Source organism: Mastigoproctus giganteus, chromosome 8, assembly GCF_048544385.1.
Source record: "Mastigoproctus giganteus isolate SK-2022 chromosome 8, ASM4854438v1, whole genome shotgun sequence".
NCBI classification, from domain to species: domain Eukaryota; kingdom Metazoa; phylum Arthropoda; class Arachnida; order Uropygi; family Thelyphonidae; genus Mastigoproctus; species Mastigoproctus giganteus.
Window position 1 is genome coordinate 28,891,844 of NC_143582.1, and position 17,930 is coordinate 28,909,773.

At 36.6% G+C, this 17,930-nt stretch overlaps 1 protein-coding gene across 4 annotated transcripts in view; it reads right to left on the reverse strand.

Annotated features, from left to right (window-relative positions):
• Positions 1–17,930, reverse strand: part of Dys (Dystrophin) — a 932,899-nt gene that overhangs the window by 638,946 nt on the left and 276,023 nt on the right. For all 4 annotated transcript variants that reach the window (XM_090379791.1, XM_090379790.1, XM_090379788.1 and 1 more), the window contains exons 12-15: positions 16,070–16,214; positions 13,689–13,779; positions 8,822–9,060; positions 3,899–4,081 (exon numbers count right to left, since the gene is read on the reverse strand). In XM_090379791.1, coding sequence (XP_090235917.1) covers positions 3,899–4,081; positions 8,822–9,060; positions 13,689–13,779; positions 16,070–16,214 — 658 coding nt within the window. The remainder of the gene's footprint in view (positions 1–3,898; positions 4,082–8,821; positions 9,061–13,688; positions 13,780–16,069; positions 16,215–17,930) is intronic.

Sequence of the window (17,930 nt, forward strand, 5' to 3'; positions counted from 1 at the left end):
GCAGTAGTTGAATCAACCAATAACTGAGATTCTGCCAGAAAAAGTACATGGGGTTTTGCAGACTGCAAGTTGAAATGGACATCGTTGAGATTAGAATTGAGACACGTATATTTGTGAAATGAACTAGGAAGTGTTTGGGAGGTTTAGATCTTTTCGCAGATAAGCTTACTGTATTAGTTTGACAATTTTTTTGTTATTTGGTTTTTAGGAGCATTAGCAACTAAGGCCATATTGCTCTGTTGAGATTAGAATTGGGACACGTATATTTGTGAAATGAACTAGGAAATGTTTGGGAGGTTTAGATCTTTTCGCAGATAAGCTTACTGTATTAGTTTGACAATGTTTTTGTTATTTGGTTTTTAGGAGCATTAGCAACTAAGGCCATATTGCTCCGGGAATATGCAGTGGTCATTTCCTGACCTTCCCGTATCCTCCGTATTTGGTGGTGACAGGATCGAACCCCGGTTGTGGTGTATTCAATAGTAAGAAAAAGTGAGGGGGGGTGAACGTGCTGTATGAAGTAATGAAATTTTTGGATATGGCATACACATGGTAAGAATATACCCAGATCCTTGACATAATGTGGCCTCAACAATGCCCCCCACATACACACTACTCGGACTCCTTCCAGTCACTATCTGGCAGAGTAGAGGTAGCAAGATTATACACTAGCTGATCCGGAAGCCTCCTAAAGAGTTACCAATAGGTTCGGTCCGGTGTACTAACTAGTGGCCGGCCTGTGAACACCGTTTTAGAGCTGTACCCTCGAAATGTAAGGAAGATTGGATCTCGCCATGATGTTCATCATAACTTTTGGGGTTATGATGACTTTTGAGGTTATGATGTTCATCATAACCTCAAAAGTCATCAGTCCTACTGCATGATGGAGGAGATGGGGAATGGTTGACCGGAATATGATACATGGTATCATATTACTAATAATGTTGAGTTTTGCCCAGTTTTGGATCAAAATATAATGAGCCGTTAAGAAAATGTACCAAGAAAAAAAAAAATTATTCGGAAACCTTTGGTGTAGTTATCTAGAAGAACATGACTATCATTCTGAGATCACTTGTAAAAATGGTTAATGTTCGATTTCATGACTGCTTTATTCAACTTTATGATGTTTCAGACTAAAGTCTTTGGAATATTGAAAGCTCTAAAATCCATCATATGCAAAATTCTACCAGATGGCATCTTGCCACCTGTCCACATTCAAATTCATTAACTGAATGGCAAATTACATCTTTCTGCAATTTCATTTGTACTTCTGCTACAGCACCGCCCCTATAATATTTATGTAAGCAATAATTTGCATAAAACTGCTAATTTATTACTTCTGTACTTATGTATTCGTTACTTCTTCAGAGTGTATATGCACACTTATGCAACTGGTGTTAACATCTGATGGCATAAATGCCGTAAGATTTTATATCCTCATGTGAAACGTCACATTTAAATTATTTTTGAAGCTATTTAATTTGTATATAATACTGATGAATGTGCATGTAATTTGTTTTACATTTCTTTTACATTTCAGTATCTGCAAATTCATCAACAGTGCAAAGATAAGAAAATAAAAAAAATTTTAAAAATTAAATTATGATAAATGCTCATATACATGGTCTAAGCAACTTAAATCTAGTCTAATCAGCAGCATACAAGTTTTAGAAAACAAAACAAAAGAGGCAGGAATTACGAAATTAAAATAATGAGATTGTACAAGCACACATTCATGCAATATATATTAGCCCAGATTTTTCGGAGCTAATATATATGGCTAGCATATGCATAGCACCAATATTCAAAGGCAACTTATCCTATCCATGATTTAGCATTAGCATTAGCATTAGCATTAGTAGAGGCATTTGATGCAAGAAAGCAAGCTTATGCAGCATCAGCCAAAAAAAAAAAAAAAAAAAACCCACTTCCACTTCACCCCTCTGTTCGTTCAAAATACCTGTCCAGCTGAGCCTTAAACTTATTTAGGCTATCAACTTCCACGACAAGGGATGGAAGTCTGTTCCACCCACCAACCACCCGCTGGCTAAAGGCAAATTTCCGCACATCTATCCTACATCTGTCTTTCCTCAATTTGAATTTATGCCCTCTCAGGTGATTTTTCTGAGCTAGAGGAAGAATCCCATCAGCATTGAGCATGCTCAAACCATTCAAGGCTTTGTACACCTCTATCAGATCACCCCGCTGGTACCTAGTTTCCAGACACTGTAATTTGCAAAACTTAAGCCTTTCTTCGTAAGAGAACCCCTTTGTCCCATTCACCAATCTAGTTGCCCTTCTCTGTACTCGTTCCAGCAGCTCTACATCCTTCCTGAAATGAGGCCTCCAGGCCTGTATACAGTACTCTAGGTGTGGCCTGACCATTGCCTTATACAAGGGAATAATCACCTCCTTATCCCTGCTAGAAAAATTCCTATATATCATTGACAATACACCATGAGCTACTCTTGCAGCTCGTCTGCACTGCTCAGAGAACTTCATATCTGCCTGCACCACCACCCCCAGGTCCCTTTCATTCTCTACCACTGTCAGTGTAGTACCACAGAGTTGATACGTTGCTCTGGGGTTGCTGTTTCCCATATGTAGTACTTTACATTTGTCAATGTTAAACTTCATTTGCCACCTCGAAGCCCATCTGCTCAACCTTTCCAAATCCTGTTGCAGCAGCATAGTGTCAGTAGTGTCCTTGACAACCCTGCCAACCTTCGTATCGTCTGCAAACTTGGACATTAAGCCTGATATACCATCATCAATATCATTTATAAATACAGAAAACAATAAAGGCCCCAATACTGAACCCTGAGGGACTCCACTAATAACATTAGTCCACGATGAGCAGTGTCCATTGATTACCACTCTCTGTCTTCTCCCCCTCAACCACCCCTTTATCCATAGCAGCAACTTGCCTCCAATGCCACACTGCTCCAATTTGTGCAGCAGTCTTCCATGTGCAACAGTATCAAAAGCCTTTCTAAGATCCAAGTATATAATATCAAAGTTATTCCCTGCATCCAGTTCTTTTGTGACTGCATCATAGTATCCAATCAAATTGGTCAGGCAAGACTTCCCCTTAACAAAACCATGCTGTGTCCTAGCTATAACTGAAGTCTTGTCTAGATGATCCTGCAGTGCTTCTTTCACCAGTGCCTCCATTAATTTTCCGGGAACAGAAGTTAAACTCACAGGTCTATAATTACTTGTGTCAGCCTTTGATCCCCCTTTGTGAATTGGGGTCACATTTGCACATCTCCAGTCAATGGGTACCTCCCCTGAGTCCAAGGAAGCTCTCATAATTATGGCTAAGGGTTTGCTTACCTCCTTTGCTGCCTCCTTTAATATAACTGGATAGATCCCATCCACCCCAGGTGCCTTTCTTGTGTTTATCTTCAACATTTTCTCCTCCACTTTGCTCTCAGTTATTACAAGATTCTCTAGCTTACTGCTAGAGTTGAATACACCTCTGGCATTCCCCTCGCTGAATAACTCCTCATGTGTGAATGTCGATGCAAAATATTCATTTAGTTTGTTAGCTACCCGAGCAGGGTCATCAACAGTTGACCCATCGATCTCAAGTGGACCAATCTGATTCATCCCCTTCCTTCTAGAGTTTACATAAGTAAAGAACTCTTTGCTGTTTTTCTTCGCATCCCTTGCCAAGGATCTCTCGTAATCTGCCTTCGCCTGCCTAACCTCCTTTGTAACTTGGTTACAGATCAACTTGTATCTATCATAGGCTTCCATGTCACCCATTAATTTATATGTATATTAATTTATATGATTTGAAAAAAAACACACATTTGCAAATTGTACGTTATAATAGAAAACTAAATTGCTAATATTTATAGTTGCAGTTTAAAAGCACATTTAGAACAGTTACCTTCTTACTCAAATTTTCCATTTGTTGAACTAAAGAATCCCAACACTGAGTTAATTTTTCTAACTTCCGAGTAATTTGCATGGCTGCTAGTGAACCCTTTTCTAATTTGCTAGTTATTTTCTGAACATGTTCAGCAAGCTGATTAAACAATCTGTGATGAATGTCCATGTCTTGTTCAATAGTCTAGAATATTCATAAATAATAAACAGAAAATGTGGTAATTAGGTTAAAAATAAGAAATATAATGAAGGTTTTTCAATGAAACATGCTCAAATTTTATTTATTTAAAATATATTCACTATAATTTTGATTATAAAATCCATGTATGGCTAAATAATGTGAGAAAGAAAAATTATTCTGCATTCATTAAAAAAATAAAATAAATAAAAAAAATAAATTCCAATCACAGACATTTCCTTTGCCAGTAAGTGCTATCCAATTCCTCCTCAAATCTTGTCAAACTTTCCATCATGGGACTTAAATTATTTTGCTCATCTACAATACAATGCCTAAAGGTAAACTTCATAGGATCCAGTCCTCTGCTACTCCCTAAAATATTATACAGGGTGTCCAGTGTCCACAAATGATTACCCTGATTGCATTTTGTTACAAAAATTTTATTACTATTGGGAGGTTAACAAAATTTAACCAAATTGTACACTAATATTAAAAATTTTTAACAATACATAAGGACTTTAAAGAACTTCAACATGAGTGCCTCTTGTGGCATGTAGAATATCAAGAAAATATTCAATCTCTCTCCATACCTTTTCTAACATCTGTGAGGTGATGCATTCGACTGTACATGTAATCCGCTCTCGTAATGTTTCAATATCTGGAACAGCTGTCACATACACCAAGTCTTTAACATATCCCCCAAAAAAAAAGAAATCCAGTGGGGTTATGTATGGTAACCTTGGGGGCCATGAAAATCAGTCCATCCTTGCCCATCCAACGGTTTGGAAATGTCCTATCCAAAGTGTCACGAACAACTTTTCAATTGGGGTATAGCATAATTAATGAGCATGTCTAAAAACACGTTTTCACTAATCATGTTTTCGCGGAAGAAGAAAGGTCCAATAATGTAATCATGTAATAGGGTGCACCACACATTGATTTTGGGACTGTTATGAATATGCTCTCTTACCACATGTGGATTTTCAGATCCCCAAATATGCACATTGTGTCTATTGACTACACCATTAACATGAAATGAGGCATCATTCGAAAAACAAGCATTCTGCATAAACTGATTATCCTTGTCAATTTTATTCAATATGAGGTTATTTAATTCCTCACGTTTACGATGATCATTTGGTTTCAACTGTTGAAGTAGCTGAACTTTGTAAGCAAATAGCATTAGACATTTCTGTAACACTTTGTGCACTGTAGACGTTGGTATTTGTAACTGCCGTGAAGCATGTTGCACGGATTTATTAGGTGATCGGGTAAAAGCATCTTGAACTGCACCCACTGTTTCTTCGGAAACGGATGGTCTACCAATGCTTTTCCCTTTCTCAACTGACCCAGTTGCTAAAAACTTTTCTATTCATGATTTAATAAGCTTTACATCTGGAGGATTTCTACTGTACTTGGCTCTCAGCTTGGTTTGGTTTGGTTTGGGTTTTATTGGCGCATCAGCAACTGAGGCTATAATGCGCCAAATTGGCTCTCAGCAATCTCTGCACAGTCACAGGAGATTTTGTTTCAGCTAACCAAACAACATACTGAGCTTTCTCTTGTACAGATGGTATCTTGAATGAATAGATGTGACAGCACTATTAGCGGCAACAGCAGTAAACTTAACTCACTGGGCTTAAAACTCTATAATTGTATTGATGTATTGATAAAAACTTTTAATATTAGCATACAATTTGGTTAAATTTTGTTAACCTCCCAATAGTAATAAAATTTCTGTAACAAAATGTAATCAGGGTCTCCTAGTTCTTGTCTCATCTACCAATAACAATGTACCCCCTCATTCAATTTACTCACTGCTTAAAAGCCTTATACATACCCACTTCAGTCAGGTGCCATAAGATGAGTTCTCAAACTCAGACGTACGCACCTGCTAAGCTATTTCTTGTAGGGATAACACCAAGTGTTACTCCACACAAATCTGTTCACGAATCTGGCCATTCTTCTTAATGGAACTTTATTGTATAACATCTTCAGTGATATCTGAGATAACTTTAAGAACACTGCAAAACACTAGAATAGAATTAACTAGGTCTAATGGCACTTGCATAAATACTCACAAATATGTGAGAGTTGTTTTGGGTCTATTCAATGGGGTTTCAAGTTTTTAATAGAGAAACCAGAGGAAAAATTTTTCTTGAAAGGTACTTCTAAAATACAGATGAATTAACAGTGGTTTTATAGGAAAAAAATATAAAAAAGTTAAAATTAATTTAACTTTTTTATATTTTATTAAAAGTTAAAAGTCGATTTAGTCGAGTCGAAATTTTTATATTTTCAAATTCACTTAAATAAATCTAGAATTTCACATAATGATTTTTTATGTACTTGTTACAGCCCAATGGAAACCTAATTATGCAACAGGTTATGTCCTGTAATGTAAACTGGTCTCTGCATTTCACAGAGAAGGTCCACAAGTTCTTTTGCAATTTAATGCATTCATTGCTTCCTTACACAAATATGCAGCATCGGATTTTTAATCCACTTGGAGGGAAAACAACCTACTTTCAGAAAATTTTCTTCCAATTTCACAGAAGAAAAACCAGATTTTTTTGTCAAACAACCTTCACTGGAAGCTGCTTGATTCAGACATACTGAGAAGAAAGCCCAAAAAACTCTGCCTTCTCCAATCTAGATAGACTCAATCCTCTGGTATTCTATCCCAGGTCAAAAATGTCAGAAAAGCCAGCAGAAAAAGTGCTAATGGATTGTCATCCACATGCAATCTCTGATTATGCATCAACAGTTTCAACATTCACATCACTAACAACAGACAGCTGTAGATAATCACAGTAGCATTGTTCAGACTACTTTGAACTTGTCATACCATTCATATACTTGGCACTTTGCAACAGCATGTACAGTACAAATGTCTATAAAACAGAAATGAATTTCAATAGGTTTAACTTAAATCATGCATTTTGGATCACTTCAAAGATGTACAATGTCAACTACATTTCTATTTTCAAATGCCTTCTAAACATGCAACTAAAACTTGAGAAAGAGAGAGAGAAAAACTATCAGTATTTTCATAATGTTTCCATTTCCAAGTTTCTTCATTTTTCTAAATAGAAAAATCCAGCTGCCAACAAACCAAAGCTATCAACCTCACAACTTCAACATAGCTGGCACACAGAATGAAAGCAAATGCCACCATAGCAGTGACAAAAAATTAAAATGGAGTAACGAATCATTACACAGTCTACGTATCAAATGTATAAAAATGGGTGTGATATGCCCAAATAAACAGATTCATGCAGACTGCAACCCAGAGTGTTCAGTGATGGCCATAAAATGAACTGTGACTATTTCACATAATTTAGGACCATGAATGCTGACACCTTCCATAACAGACAATATTCTGCTATATCTGGATTGTGGGAATTCTATGAAGAAGAGCCTGAATCAAAATGACAATGTTTTGTGCCACACTGGTCAGTCAGTAATACAGAAATTAATGAAACCAAGGCAGATCTGCTTTGGCTACCATGAAGCCCTAATCTTAATAAAGTTGAATACTTCTGAGAGGTTTAAGAGTAGCAACCAAAAGAAAGACTGAACCTAACTTCTGTGAATGAAATGCCTACTTACTGCCTTGAGGGATGAGTTTTGCTTTAAATACATTATGATGAATTCTTCTGTATGGGTTAGTGAAATTGCATCATTTTTATACGTAGCCATCTTCTACCAAAGTAGACATCATTTTAATTACATCTCATATTGTGAATACCTTCCCAACAAGTTGCCATGATATTGCACTACCTCAAATAAGTACCGCTTCACCGGTGATGAAGATTAATGTTACTTATTCTCGGCAGATACTACCACCACCCAGACAGCACCATTTTGAGGCTTATTGACCTCTCTTCAGTGGGTGAGCAGGTACCCTGGTGTTGCAATAGTGACAACCCAGTTATGAAGTATAACTCCACAATATGAAAGATGCCTGATGGCGTGCAATAGTAAAGACTAAATGCAATCTTCGGCAAGAGCCTCAAGAAATTCACAATATGAGATGTAATTAAAACAATGATAATTTGTCTACTTTGTTAGATGGCTGCATATAAAAATGATGCAATTGCACTAACCCATACATTAGTCATACTATAGCATAGCTTGAGGTTCTTATCCAAGAATGCATTTAGTCTTTAACTATTGCACACCATCAGGCATCTCTCATATTGTGGAGTTATACTTCATAACTGGGTTGTCACTATTGCAACACTAGGGTACCTGCCTACCCACCAAAGAGCGGTCAATATGCCTCGAAATGGTGCCATCTGGTTGGTGGAACCCACCAAAAATAAGTAACATCAGTATTATCCACCGGTGAAAACCTTACTTATTCGAGATAGTGCAATATCATGGCAACTTGTTGTGAAGGTATTCACAATATGAGAAGTAATTAAAACAATGAAGATTTGTCTACTTTGGTATATGGTTATGTATAAAAATGATGCAACTGCACTAACCCACATGTTAGTCATGCTACTACATAGCTTGAGGCCCTTGCCCAAGAATGTGTTTAGTCTTTGACTAATTCTTCCTTGTTTACACAAAATGGTTAGGATATTATTATATTCATGCTCATTATAATTGAGTTTCAACTTTATTCACTGTTACATCAGCATTTGTGAACACTATGCTTTTTCCTTTCCAAAATAAAAAATTTAACTACAAAGTAAAAAATTATCAATGGAAAAAATGATGATAAAAATTGCAAACCTGAAGTAGCTTCACTTGTTCTAAAATAGAGAGGTGATCTGAAGAGTTTGCTTTCTCCATATTTGAAAGTTGCTGCTCTTTCCTTTGAAGCCAATTAGTAAAACATGCTTCTTCCTCTTCTAACTGCTGCCAAGCAGGAGTAACAACTTGCAAAACAGAGCCCCGCTCTTCCATCCAGTGGCATATATTTGCCCACCGTTCACCAAGACATGACACCTGGTCTTCCAATAGTGCAAAGGCTGTTTAAAAATGTTTACAAAGGTGTTTTATTAAAATCTCCATCAAAAATATTAAACATGAAATACAATAACTTTCAATTTATAAAAAACTAGATATGCCAAAAATTTTACTCCTTAGACATTCTAATGTCTTTAGAATATCTAAAATGACAACTTGCTACAGAAGATACCTCGGCAGTTACTTGAGTTTCTGCAAATGATATGAATTGTTGTGCTCCTTGTGTCCTTGCCCCCCCCCCCATTTAATTGCGTTAATCAAATTAACGCAATTAAAAAAATCTAACGAAAATATTCAAAACAATTTTTCGTTTTGAATATTTTCGTTAGATTCTTTTAATTGCGTTAAAATTTTGTTAGATTCTTTTAATTGCGTTAATTTGATTTTTAATTGTTTTAAACTGATTTGAATTGTGTTAAATTGATTATTTAATTATTTATATTTTACTCTAATGTACCAGTAAGTTGTCGATTTTTTTCGTTTTAATTTCTGGAGGGTATCATATGGAAGTGTTCTACGTACTATATTGAGGTAAACTCCTCTTATTATTTTACCAATAATATTATCAACGTAGAACATATTGAGTATTACAGCTCTGATTCATACTATCTAACCCTATTATATGTATTATAATATTCGCCGAATATCTTTTTTTAGGTTGTCATGAGATATACTAATGAAAAGATTTTTAAAGTCATACGTACCGATAGGTCTAATTTCCGTGGAATTGGTATTCAGGTAATCCAAGACTATACTATTATTTAAAGTAATTTTAGATACCCCACATTTTTCAATACAATTTTTAACAAAGATTCTAGCTTTTTATGTGGTATTTTTACATAACTATCTCTACAAGAAGTTATAAACCTAAACGCACGTATGGAAATTTAGTATTAGAGTAGTTCAGTTTTAACCTTTTATTCATAGCAACCAGTCTCTTACTGAGTTCCATTATAATATTACTGCTTGTTTCCTCTTTCCTGTAGGTTGTGCACTTGTTAAGCTCTTTAGCTAAAATAGCAGTATAAATTTTTTTACAAATAATACCGTAGTTGTTAGCTGCCTTATCAATGGTAGTGATGATAAATCTTGATTGCATTTCCGATAACTGCTGTTAATTAACTTTAAATCAAATATCATGGCCTTATCACACCATTTGAACTTACAATATATCTGCTTAACCAATGCCTCATATGCAAGGCAAATCCACATGTGGAAAGCCTCTACAGGTATACTATATTTATATGCCAATTTTAGACCAAACTGTATCAGATCAATGTGAATTTGCTTATAAATTCATTTAACACTAGTCCTAAAATGAGGCCTAAATTCAAACCCACAAGATAATTTCCTTAATTCTTCATGCTGGACAATATTCAAGTCTCCTGTGCTTATGGTGTATATCCACATAAGATTGATATTCTGATAAATGGCAGAAGCACAGGGTATCATTTTCTACACTATCATGCATTATAGCTTCCTTTTTATAATTACAGCCTGTTAGACCTATAGGATTAACTGAATCTAGTACAAATTCTTGAGCTAACTAAAGGCAATGCACAGGTAAAGTGGTTTAGAATCTGTTCTAAATTAATGTTGTCAAAAACACTATTCAACAATTTAAAACTTATGAATTCCTTAATAACTACATTGATATTTCCCAGTTTAAACTTAAATATATCGAACAATAAATGATGCAGGTGTAAATTGATAAAGTTGTAATCCCTGCTAATCTTCATGCCGTGTGTGTGTGTGTGTGTGTGTGTGTGTGTGTGTGTGTGTGTGTGTGTGTGTGTGTGTGTGTGTGTGTGAGAAAACTTTATTTATCATTAGTCTGCTATACATAGAACAAATAATTTGAAATATGTATACAATTATACAGGGCGTCTCAAAAATATTGGTACAAACATTTAGGGGAGGTAGGTAACACCTAAAGGAATGTGAATCGCATAGGAACCCATAACCTGAAACGTCACGGGAAAGTAGTAGCAGAGGCACAAGAAGCAGAAATGACACAAGACAGTAATTAGTGGCAAACATTTATTTGACATAAATGTAACAATGGAGTACAAGATGGATGCACCATGATGTTACAACAGATGCTCGAAGGTTCCATCATGAGATGCGATGCATGCGTGACACCGACGCAGCATGGATTGGCGGACACAGTTGAACACACATGGAGTTTCTTTGACAGTAGCAGCAGCGCAGACAAGTCCCGCCGTGAGATCCATTTCCGTCTCCACAGGCGATTCATACACAATAGATTTGAGGGGGACTCCCCACAGAAAGAACTCAAGGCTCGATAAATTAGGTGAGGGTGGAGGGCCAGGCAACGGGTCCACCACGGCCAATCCATCGACGCCCAAAACGCCTGTTCAAATGGTCACGAACACACCTTCCATAATGGGCAGGCGGCCTGTCATGTTGAAACCAAATGTTGTCTCACATTTGCTGGAACATCGTCAAGTAACCCTGGTAGAACCTGTTCAAGAAAGATCCGATATTTAGCGGAGTTCGTGCAGGATAGTAACAGGTATTGGCCGTAACAGGTATGGTGACTAAGCAGTCACTGACCATACCTGCCCACACATTTATTGCGAAGTGATGTTGTGCCGCATGGGGGCGCACACCATGTGGGCCCTCTGCTAATCCATACACTAGGTGCATGTCTGCCAGCTCACGGTTCGTATATCGATGCATGCTCTTCGTGCGGCGACTACTGCTTGAATGAGTAAACCAGAAATTTTCCCTCTCGCAAACCGATGAACAGCAGCGTGTATCGACTTACGGTGATGTTTCCGGTTATGGGTTCCTATGCGATTTACATTCCTTTAGATGTTACCTACCTCCCCTAAACGTTTGTACCAATATTTTTGAGAAACCCTGTATATGCTAATCGTATCGAAAATAAGTAATGTTCTATAACAAAATTCATTGTGATTCTATTAGTATATTTTTAAGAAAACAAACATTACTTGATACCCTCTGAACGTTTCATGGACGCCCCCCCCCAATACTAGGTTTTATGCCACCATTTGCAAAAAACAAAGTTCAGTGGTGGTAGTAGTGAGATGGTATGGACTTGTTTTACATGGTTTGAAATTTTTCCACTGATTGTCACTGATGAAAACATGAATACAACTGTATGATGCAACATTGCCTTACCTGTACCGTAGCATTTCTTCAGAGGAGAGGAATACCATATTTGTATCAACATGGCAATGCTCAATGATAAAAAAAGCACGGGCATTACAACAGTGATTTCAAGAGAATAATGTAGTTAATCTGCCATTAACAATCCAAAGCCCAAATCTGAATCCAACTGAATATTTCTGAGATGTTTTGGAACAACTGATGGCGACAACAAGGTGTCCTAGATCATTGAGAATTATGGAAAAAGCAAAACAAGATTCTACATATAAAAAACTTTTAAAAAGTGTCTCACAAGGATTTAGTGATGTAAACTCATGACAGAGTATACTTCATAATTCTTTTTTTCTTTATTATCATTTTTCATCTGGCTAGAAAAATTTTTTGCTTTTTTCTACCCAGATGGTTTTTTTTATTTAATGTTCCAATACATTTTAGGGAGTAGCATATACATATTGCATATTTTTCGTATACATATTGCGTAATTTGTATACATACCTTATATATTTCCAAAGAAATATACAGGGTGATTCACTACCAGTGTGACAAACTTGCGGGAGGTGTAGAGGGCACAAAGACGAATCGGAATCACATAGCATTGCAGGGTCCGAAATGCCTTTGTCATGCGGTAGAGGACGTTGAATGGGAGGTCGCGTGAACATAGATCCCGCTGGAAGTCAGCATTTGTGAACTGTTTCTGTTGAAGAAACCAAGTGGCAAAAGTCCTCCGGAGTGGATAATCCGCAGGATCCAATGATTGGACGCGTTTCAGATGATATGAACTCATTTGGTTTGTTGACAGTATCCTCCATACAGTGGATTGGGAAATACCCAATCGTTGGCCTACTTGCAGGAGGTGTAGGGGGCACAAAGACGAATCGAAATACTCTTACTCGGATTGCCTTCTGCAAGATGTAGGACATTCTCCTCATTGTCTGGTGTCCTCGTCGTTCGCTCTCGATTCATGGTACCTCTCATGAAACAACCAGTCTCATGTAACCTTCTGTGCACACGTGCGAAAATCGTATGATGAGGAGCACGTCTGTGTGGGAAATGTTCCTGGTACAAGCGCAGAGCAGCGTGCCCATTACAGTCCGCAGCTCCATATGCGAGGTGCATGTCAGCCAGTTCAATGTTTGAATACTCGTCCATCCTACTGCCTCAGGAATCAGTTCGCAATTGTTGACTTCCAGCGGGTTCGCTTTTCACACGACCTCCCGTTCAACGTCCTCTACCGCATGACGAAAGCATTTCGGACCCTGCAATGCTATGTGATTCCGATTCGTCTTTGTGCCCCCTACACCTCCTGCAAGTTTGTCGCACTGGTAGTGAATCACCCTGTATAAGCTATGCATACAAAAAAAAATATATATAGTGTACATATAAACATACATCAATCAAAACAGGAAAAACAAATATGCAGTTTAAAAATATATATATAATGATAGAGAGAAATGAATATTCCATTTTAATTTACCATTTTCCGAACTATTGTCATCCAGAACTACCACCATCTTTGAAAGGGAATTCACTACTCCTTGCTGTTCTTCAATTTCAACTTGGAGTTTCTGAAATTAATTTTTATGCTTTAAATTAATAATTTAGTATGTATATGTAGTATTTTACACAAGGTGGAAAATGGAAAGGTAACTGCTTATCACATATCTAGATATTGTCATGGTCACCATTCACCCCACCCTGCTTTGTCATCTTCATCTTTCATGTCTGGCAGTTCTGCAATTAAGAGGATGAGCTTGAAGTTTTTTTTTTTTTTTTTTTGTGTAACAGATATTCTCATGTTGTTGTTCCACTGTTGCAATGTTGAAACAATACAATAGTGGAACAACATAAGAATGTGTGTTGTATTAACAAATGTTACACTCACACTCAGTTTTAGTAATTCAGTACACCGAGTTTTTAAATATGTCAGTGTAAGTTACACTTACACTGACATCTTTAAAAACACTGTGTACTGAATGAACATATATCACTATCACATGCAAATGTTGCCATATCTCACTAACAAAGCCTTTGTGACCTTATGTTTATAGGAACTGTTTTGTTTGATTTCAGATGTAGTATAGTATGTGATCCTTATATTCACTGTATGCGATTAAAAATCCTGTATATAAAAGGTCTGACACAAAATTAACAAGACTAATTTTATAAAAAAATGTATTGCAAAATTTTCTACAACTGGAGGTTTTCTCCTTCGCAGTGGCTTCCTAGAGAAGCTATACATCACCTTCAGCACTCCTCCCTTGGAAGCAGTGCTGGAAATCTGTGAGAGCCTTCAGTACATCGGTAACAACATTCTGAATGTTGTCGACCATATCAAAATGAGGTCGATTCAGGCAATAATAAATATTTGGAAAAAGAAAAAAAAAAAGTCATGTAGCAACAGATCCAGAGAATACAGTGGCCACAGGAGCAATGGAATATTTTTGGAAGTTTAAAAACCCCATAAGAGGCATTGTACAGTTGCAGGGTATGATGCAAAATCAAGCTTTTGGCCTTTTCAAGTTGAATATGCAAAACCATTTTCTGCAGCCATTCAAGAACTTCTTGGTAGAAAGTCTTGGCTGACAGTTTTACTTTGAGGCATGAATTCTTTGTGCACCATTCCACACTGATCAAAAGAACAGATGAACACTGATTTGATTACATATTTGCTCATTCATGCTTTCTTTGAGCATGACAAATTGCAGTGTGCCATTCTTCACTCTTTCTTTTTGTTTCTGGATTGTACTCAAAAATCCACACTTTGTCACCTGCTATATTTCAATGAAGGAACTCTGGTTCAGTTTCACCATGATTGAGAAGGTAAAGCAGGATGTTCTTCCAATTTTGCTTCTGTTCTTCAGTAAGATTTTTTTGGCATCATGTTCACACAAATTTTGCACATGCCCAAATATTCTGTTAAAATGTCATGGATGGCTTGGTGACTCATTTTCAGCTCAGTTGCCATCAATCTCGTAGTCAACCATCAATCAGGCACAATCAGAACCTTTATCCTCTACACAAGTCTCCCTGAGTGCATGTGGTTCATCTTCAACAGCTTTACATCCTTCCAAAGAGGCCTTGTGCCATTAGAAAATTCAGACTTGGGATAAAACTTAATCTCCATACGATCTTTTTAAATTTTTGTATATTTTCATCACATTTTTGTTGAGTAAAAATCTGATGTCATAATTCTGCTTGATATTCTTTCACACCATTTTTTGTCATCATGCAGTTGACAAACGCACGGTTGCTTACTTCACAATGACTCAATACACATTGAACACATCAAGATGAGAATACTCGCATTGTGTAGAGGTGGGGTTCAACCCACACGCTGATATTTGGTATGCTTGTACAGTGCTTTCACGTTGTGTTTTATAAAATTAGTCTAATTTTTTGACATACCTTGTACAATTAACTCCAAATATGCAAAGTGCTCACACACATGCAAACTGTTATTAATTCATTCTTGATGAAATTTAGGAAAATCTGATATATCTTTTTAAAAGGATCTGAATATAAAATTTCCTGAAAATCTATTCACTGGGAGTCAAATTATTAAAAGCAGACAACAGACATGGGTGAAGTAATAGTCACTTTATGCACTTGTTATTAACATATTAACCATGTTATCACACCTACTAGAATAAAAAAATAAATAAATGCATGTGTACCCTAAAATTAAATCATGAAATAAAACCCAAAGTCAAATAATGAAATAATAAATTCCCAATTATATAATGAAAGAGCACTAAAACACCAATGAAATAAACAATTAAAATCGAATTTACAGTTTTAAAATTTGAAAAAAATTCTAAAAACTATATCCTACTTATAGGCTACTTCTGTTATTACCTTCAGCATATCTGCCTGATTTTTCAGTGCAGACAAATCAGGTCCGATAGATCCTATCCTGCTTATTTTGTCTTCCATATCTGTGAGCCACTTCCTTAGACCATCTAACTGTTGTTGCTGTAACCTCATCAGCAGTTCATGAAGCCTTCAAAAATGTTTTACTGTTATTTAATTTTACCATTATTTAAATAACTTTACTTAAAACAGAACACAGAAATATTACTCTTTTTTTTTATTTACTATTAGAAAAGCAACCATGCAACTTAATGCATAACGTGCAATATTTTCAGAGTGCTTAGTACAGTAAACCCTCAATTTTACAGACTAATAGGAGAGAGTGTCCATTTTTGCCAAATTTCTGTTAAATCGAAAGGCGTTTTTTTTTTTTTTTTTTAAGACCACTTTCGTCACATGTAACTAACAAATTAAAAAATTATTCTGTATATAGTATGCATACATATTAGAAACACTGATATAAACAAAGTTAAACAATAAAAAAACACCCTTTCATTTACCTTGGCTTTATTGAATGATACACAGCATATGACAGAAGATAATTTACAGTGATCACATTGTGGTGCATAGAAAAACTATATTCGCAGTCAGAGCTAAGATGTAGATATTGGTAAACCTTACTTACTTACTCACTCCACGGTGCTATGGTCCTTGTAGAACCTTCATCTCCTCAATGATATTTCTCCAGCTGTCTCTTTCTCTGGCCATTGTTCTCCATCATCTCACCTTAAGCTGTTGCATGTCATTCTCTATGTCATCCACCCACCTCCCTCTCGGTCTTCCTCTCATTCTTCTTCCTCCCAGTTGCCCTTCCATTGCTTTCCTTGGCCATCTGTTTTCCTCCATTCGTATCACATGGCCTGCCCATCTAAGTCTTGAGCTCTTTATCACTCCCACTGGTAAACCTTCAGAGTCTGTAATGGTTCTTCCAACGTTTTCAGATGGCTTTTTACCAACTGTACTCACTTATAAACTGCATCTTCGAGATTAATACGGGTTGCTTGCTTTCATTGTGCATTCTTGTGTACAAATAATACAAATAACAGAATGCAATTGTGCGTTCTATTATTTGAAAGTAGCACAACACCACCACCCAGACAGGGCCGTTTCAAAGCTTGTTGGCTTACTCATCGTTGGGTGGGCTGTGCACTATTGCAACAACCCTGTTGTTGTTGCAATAGTGACAACCCGTTATGAAATATGACTCCACGATATGAGAGATGCTTGATGGTGTGCATGATTTAAAACATGATTTAAATTTAATTTAAAACCTGTTTCTTGACTAAATGTCTTAGAGTACGAAAAAGATTGTTTATGAATAGGCAATACAAGATATAATCAAACAATGCATGCATACTACCTGGGTAGTAGAAATGATGGAAGTACATTACCCATGCATAAACAACCTTTTTCATACTCTTAGACATTTAGTAAAAAAAAACAGGTTTTAGATTAAACCATGCACACCACAAGCATCTCTCATATTGTGGAGTTATACGTCATAACTGGGTTGTCACTATTGCAACATCAGGGTACCTGCCCACCCACCGAGGAGAAGACAAGCTTCAAAATGGTGCCATCTGGAGAGCTTGATAATCACGGAGTTTCGGAGAATAGATAACAACAATCTTCGAAATGGTGCTTTCTGGAGAGCTTGATAATCAGAGAGTTTCCGAGAATAGGTAACAACAGTCTTCTCTACTGGGGAAGAGTTGCCTATCAATGAGTTTGAGTGGTGTGAGTATGAAGAGTAACTGTCCCTTTCCTCTTTCGACGCCATTTCTTCTTCTTCCTCTCCTACACCTTTTTTGCTTCCTTAAGTCTAACAGGGACAGAATGTGGATAA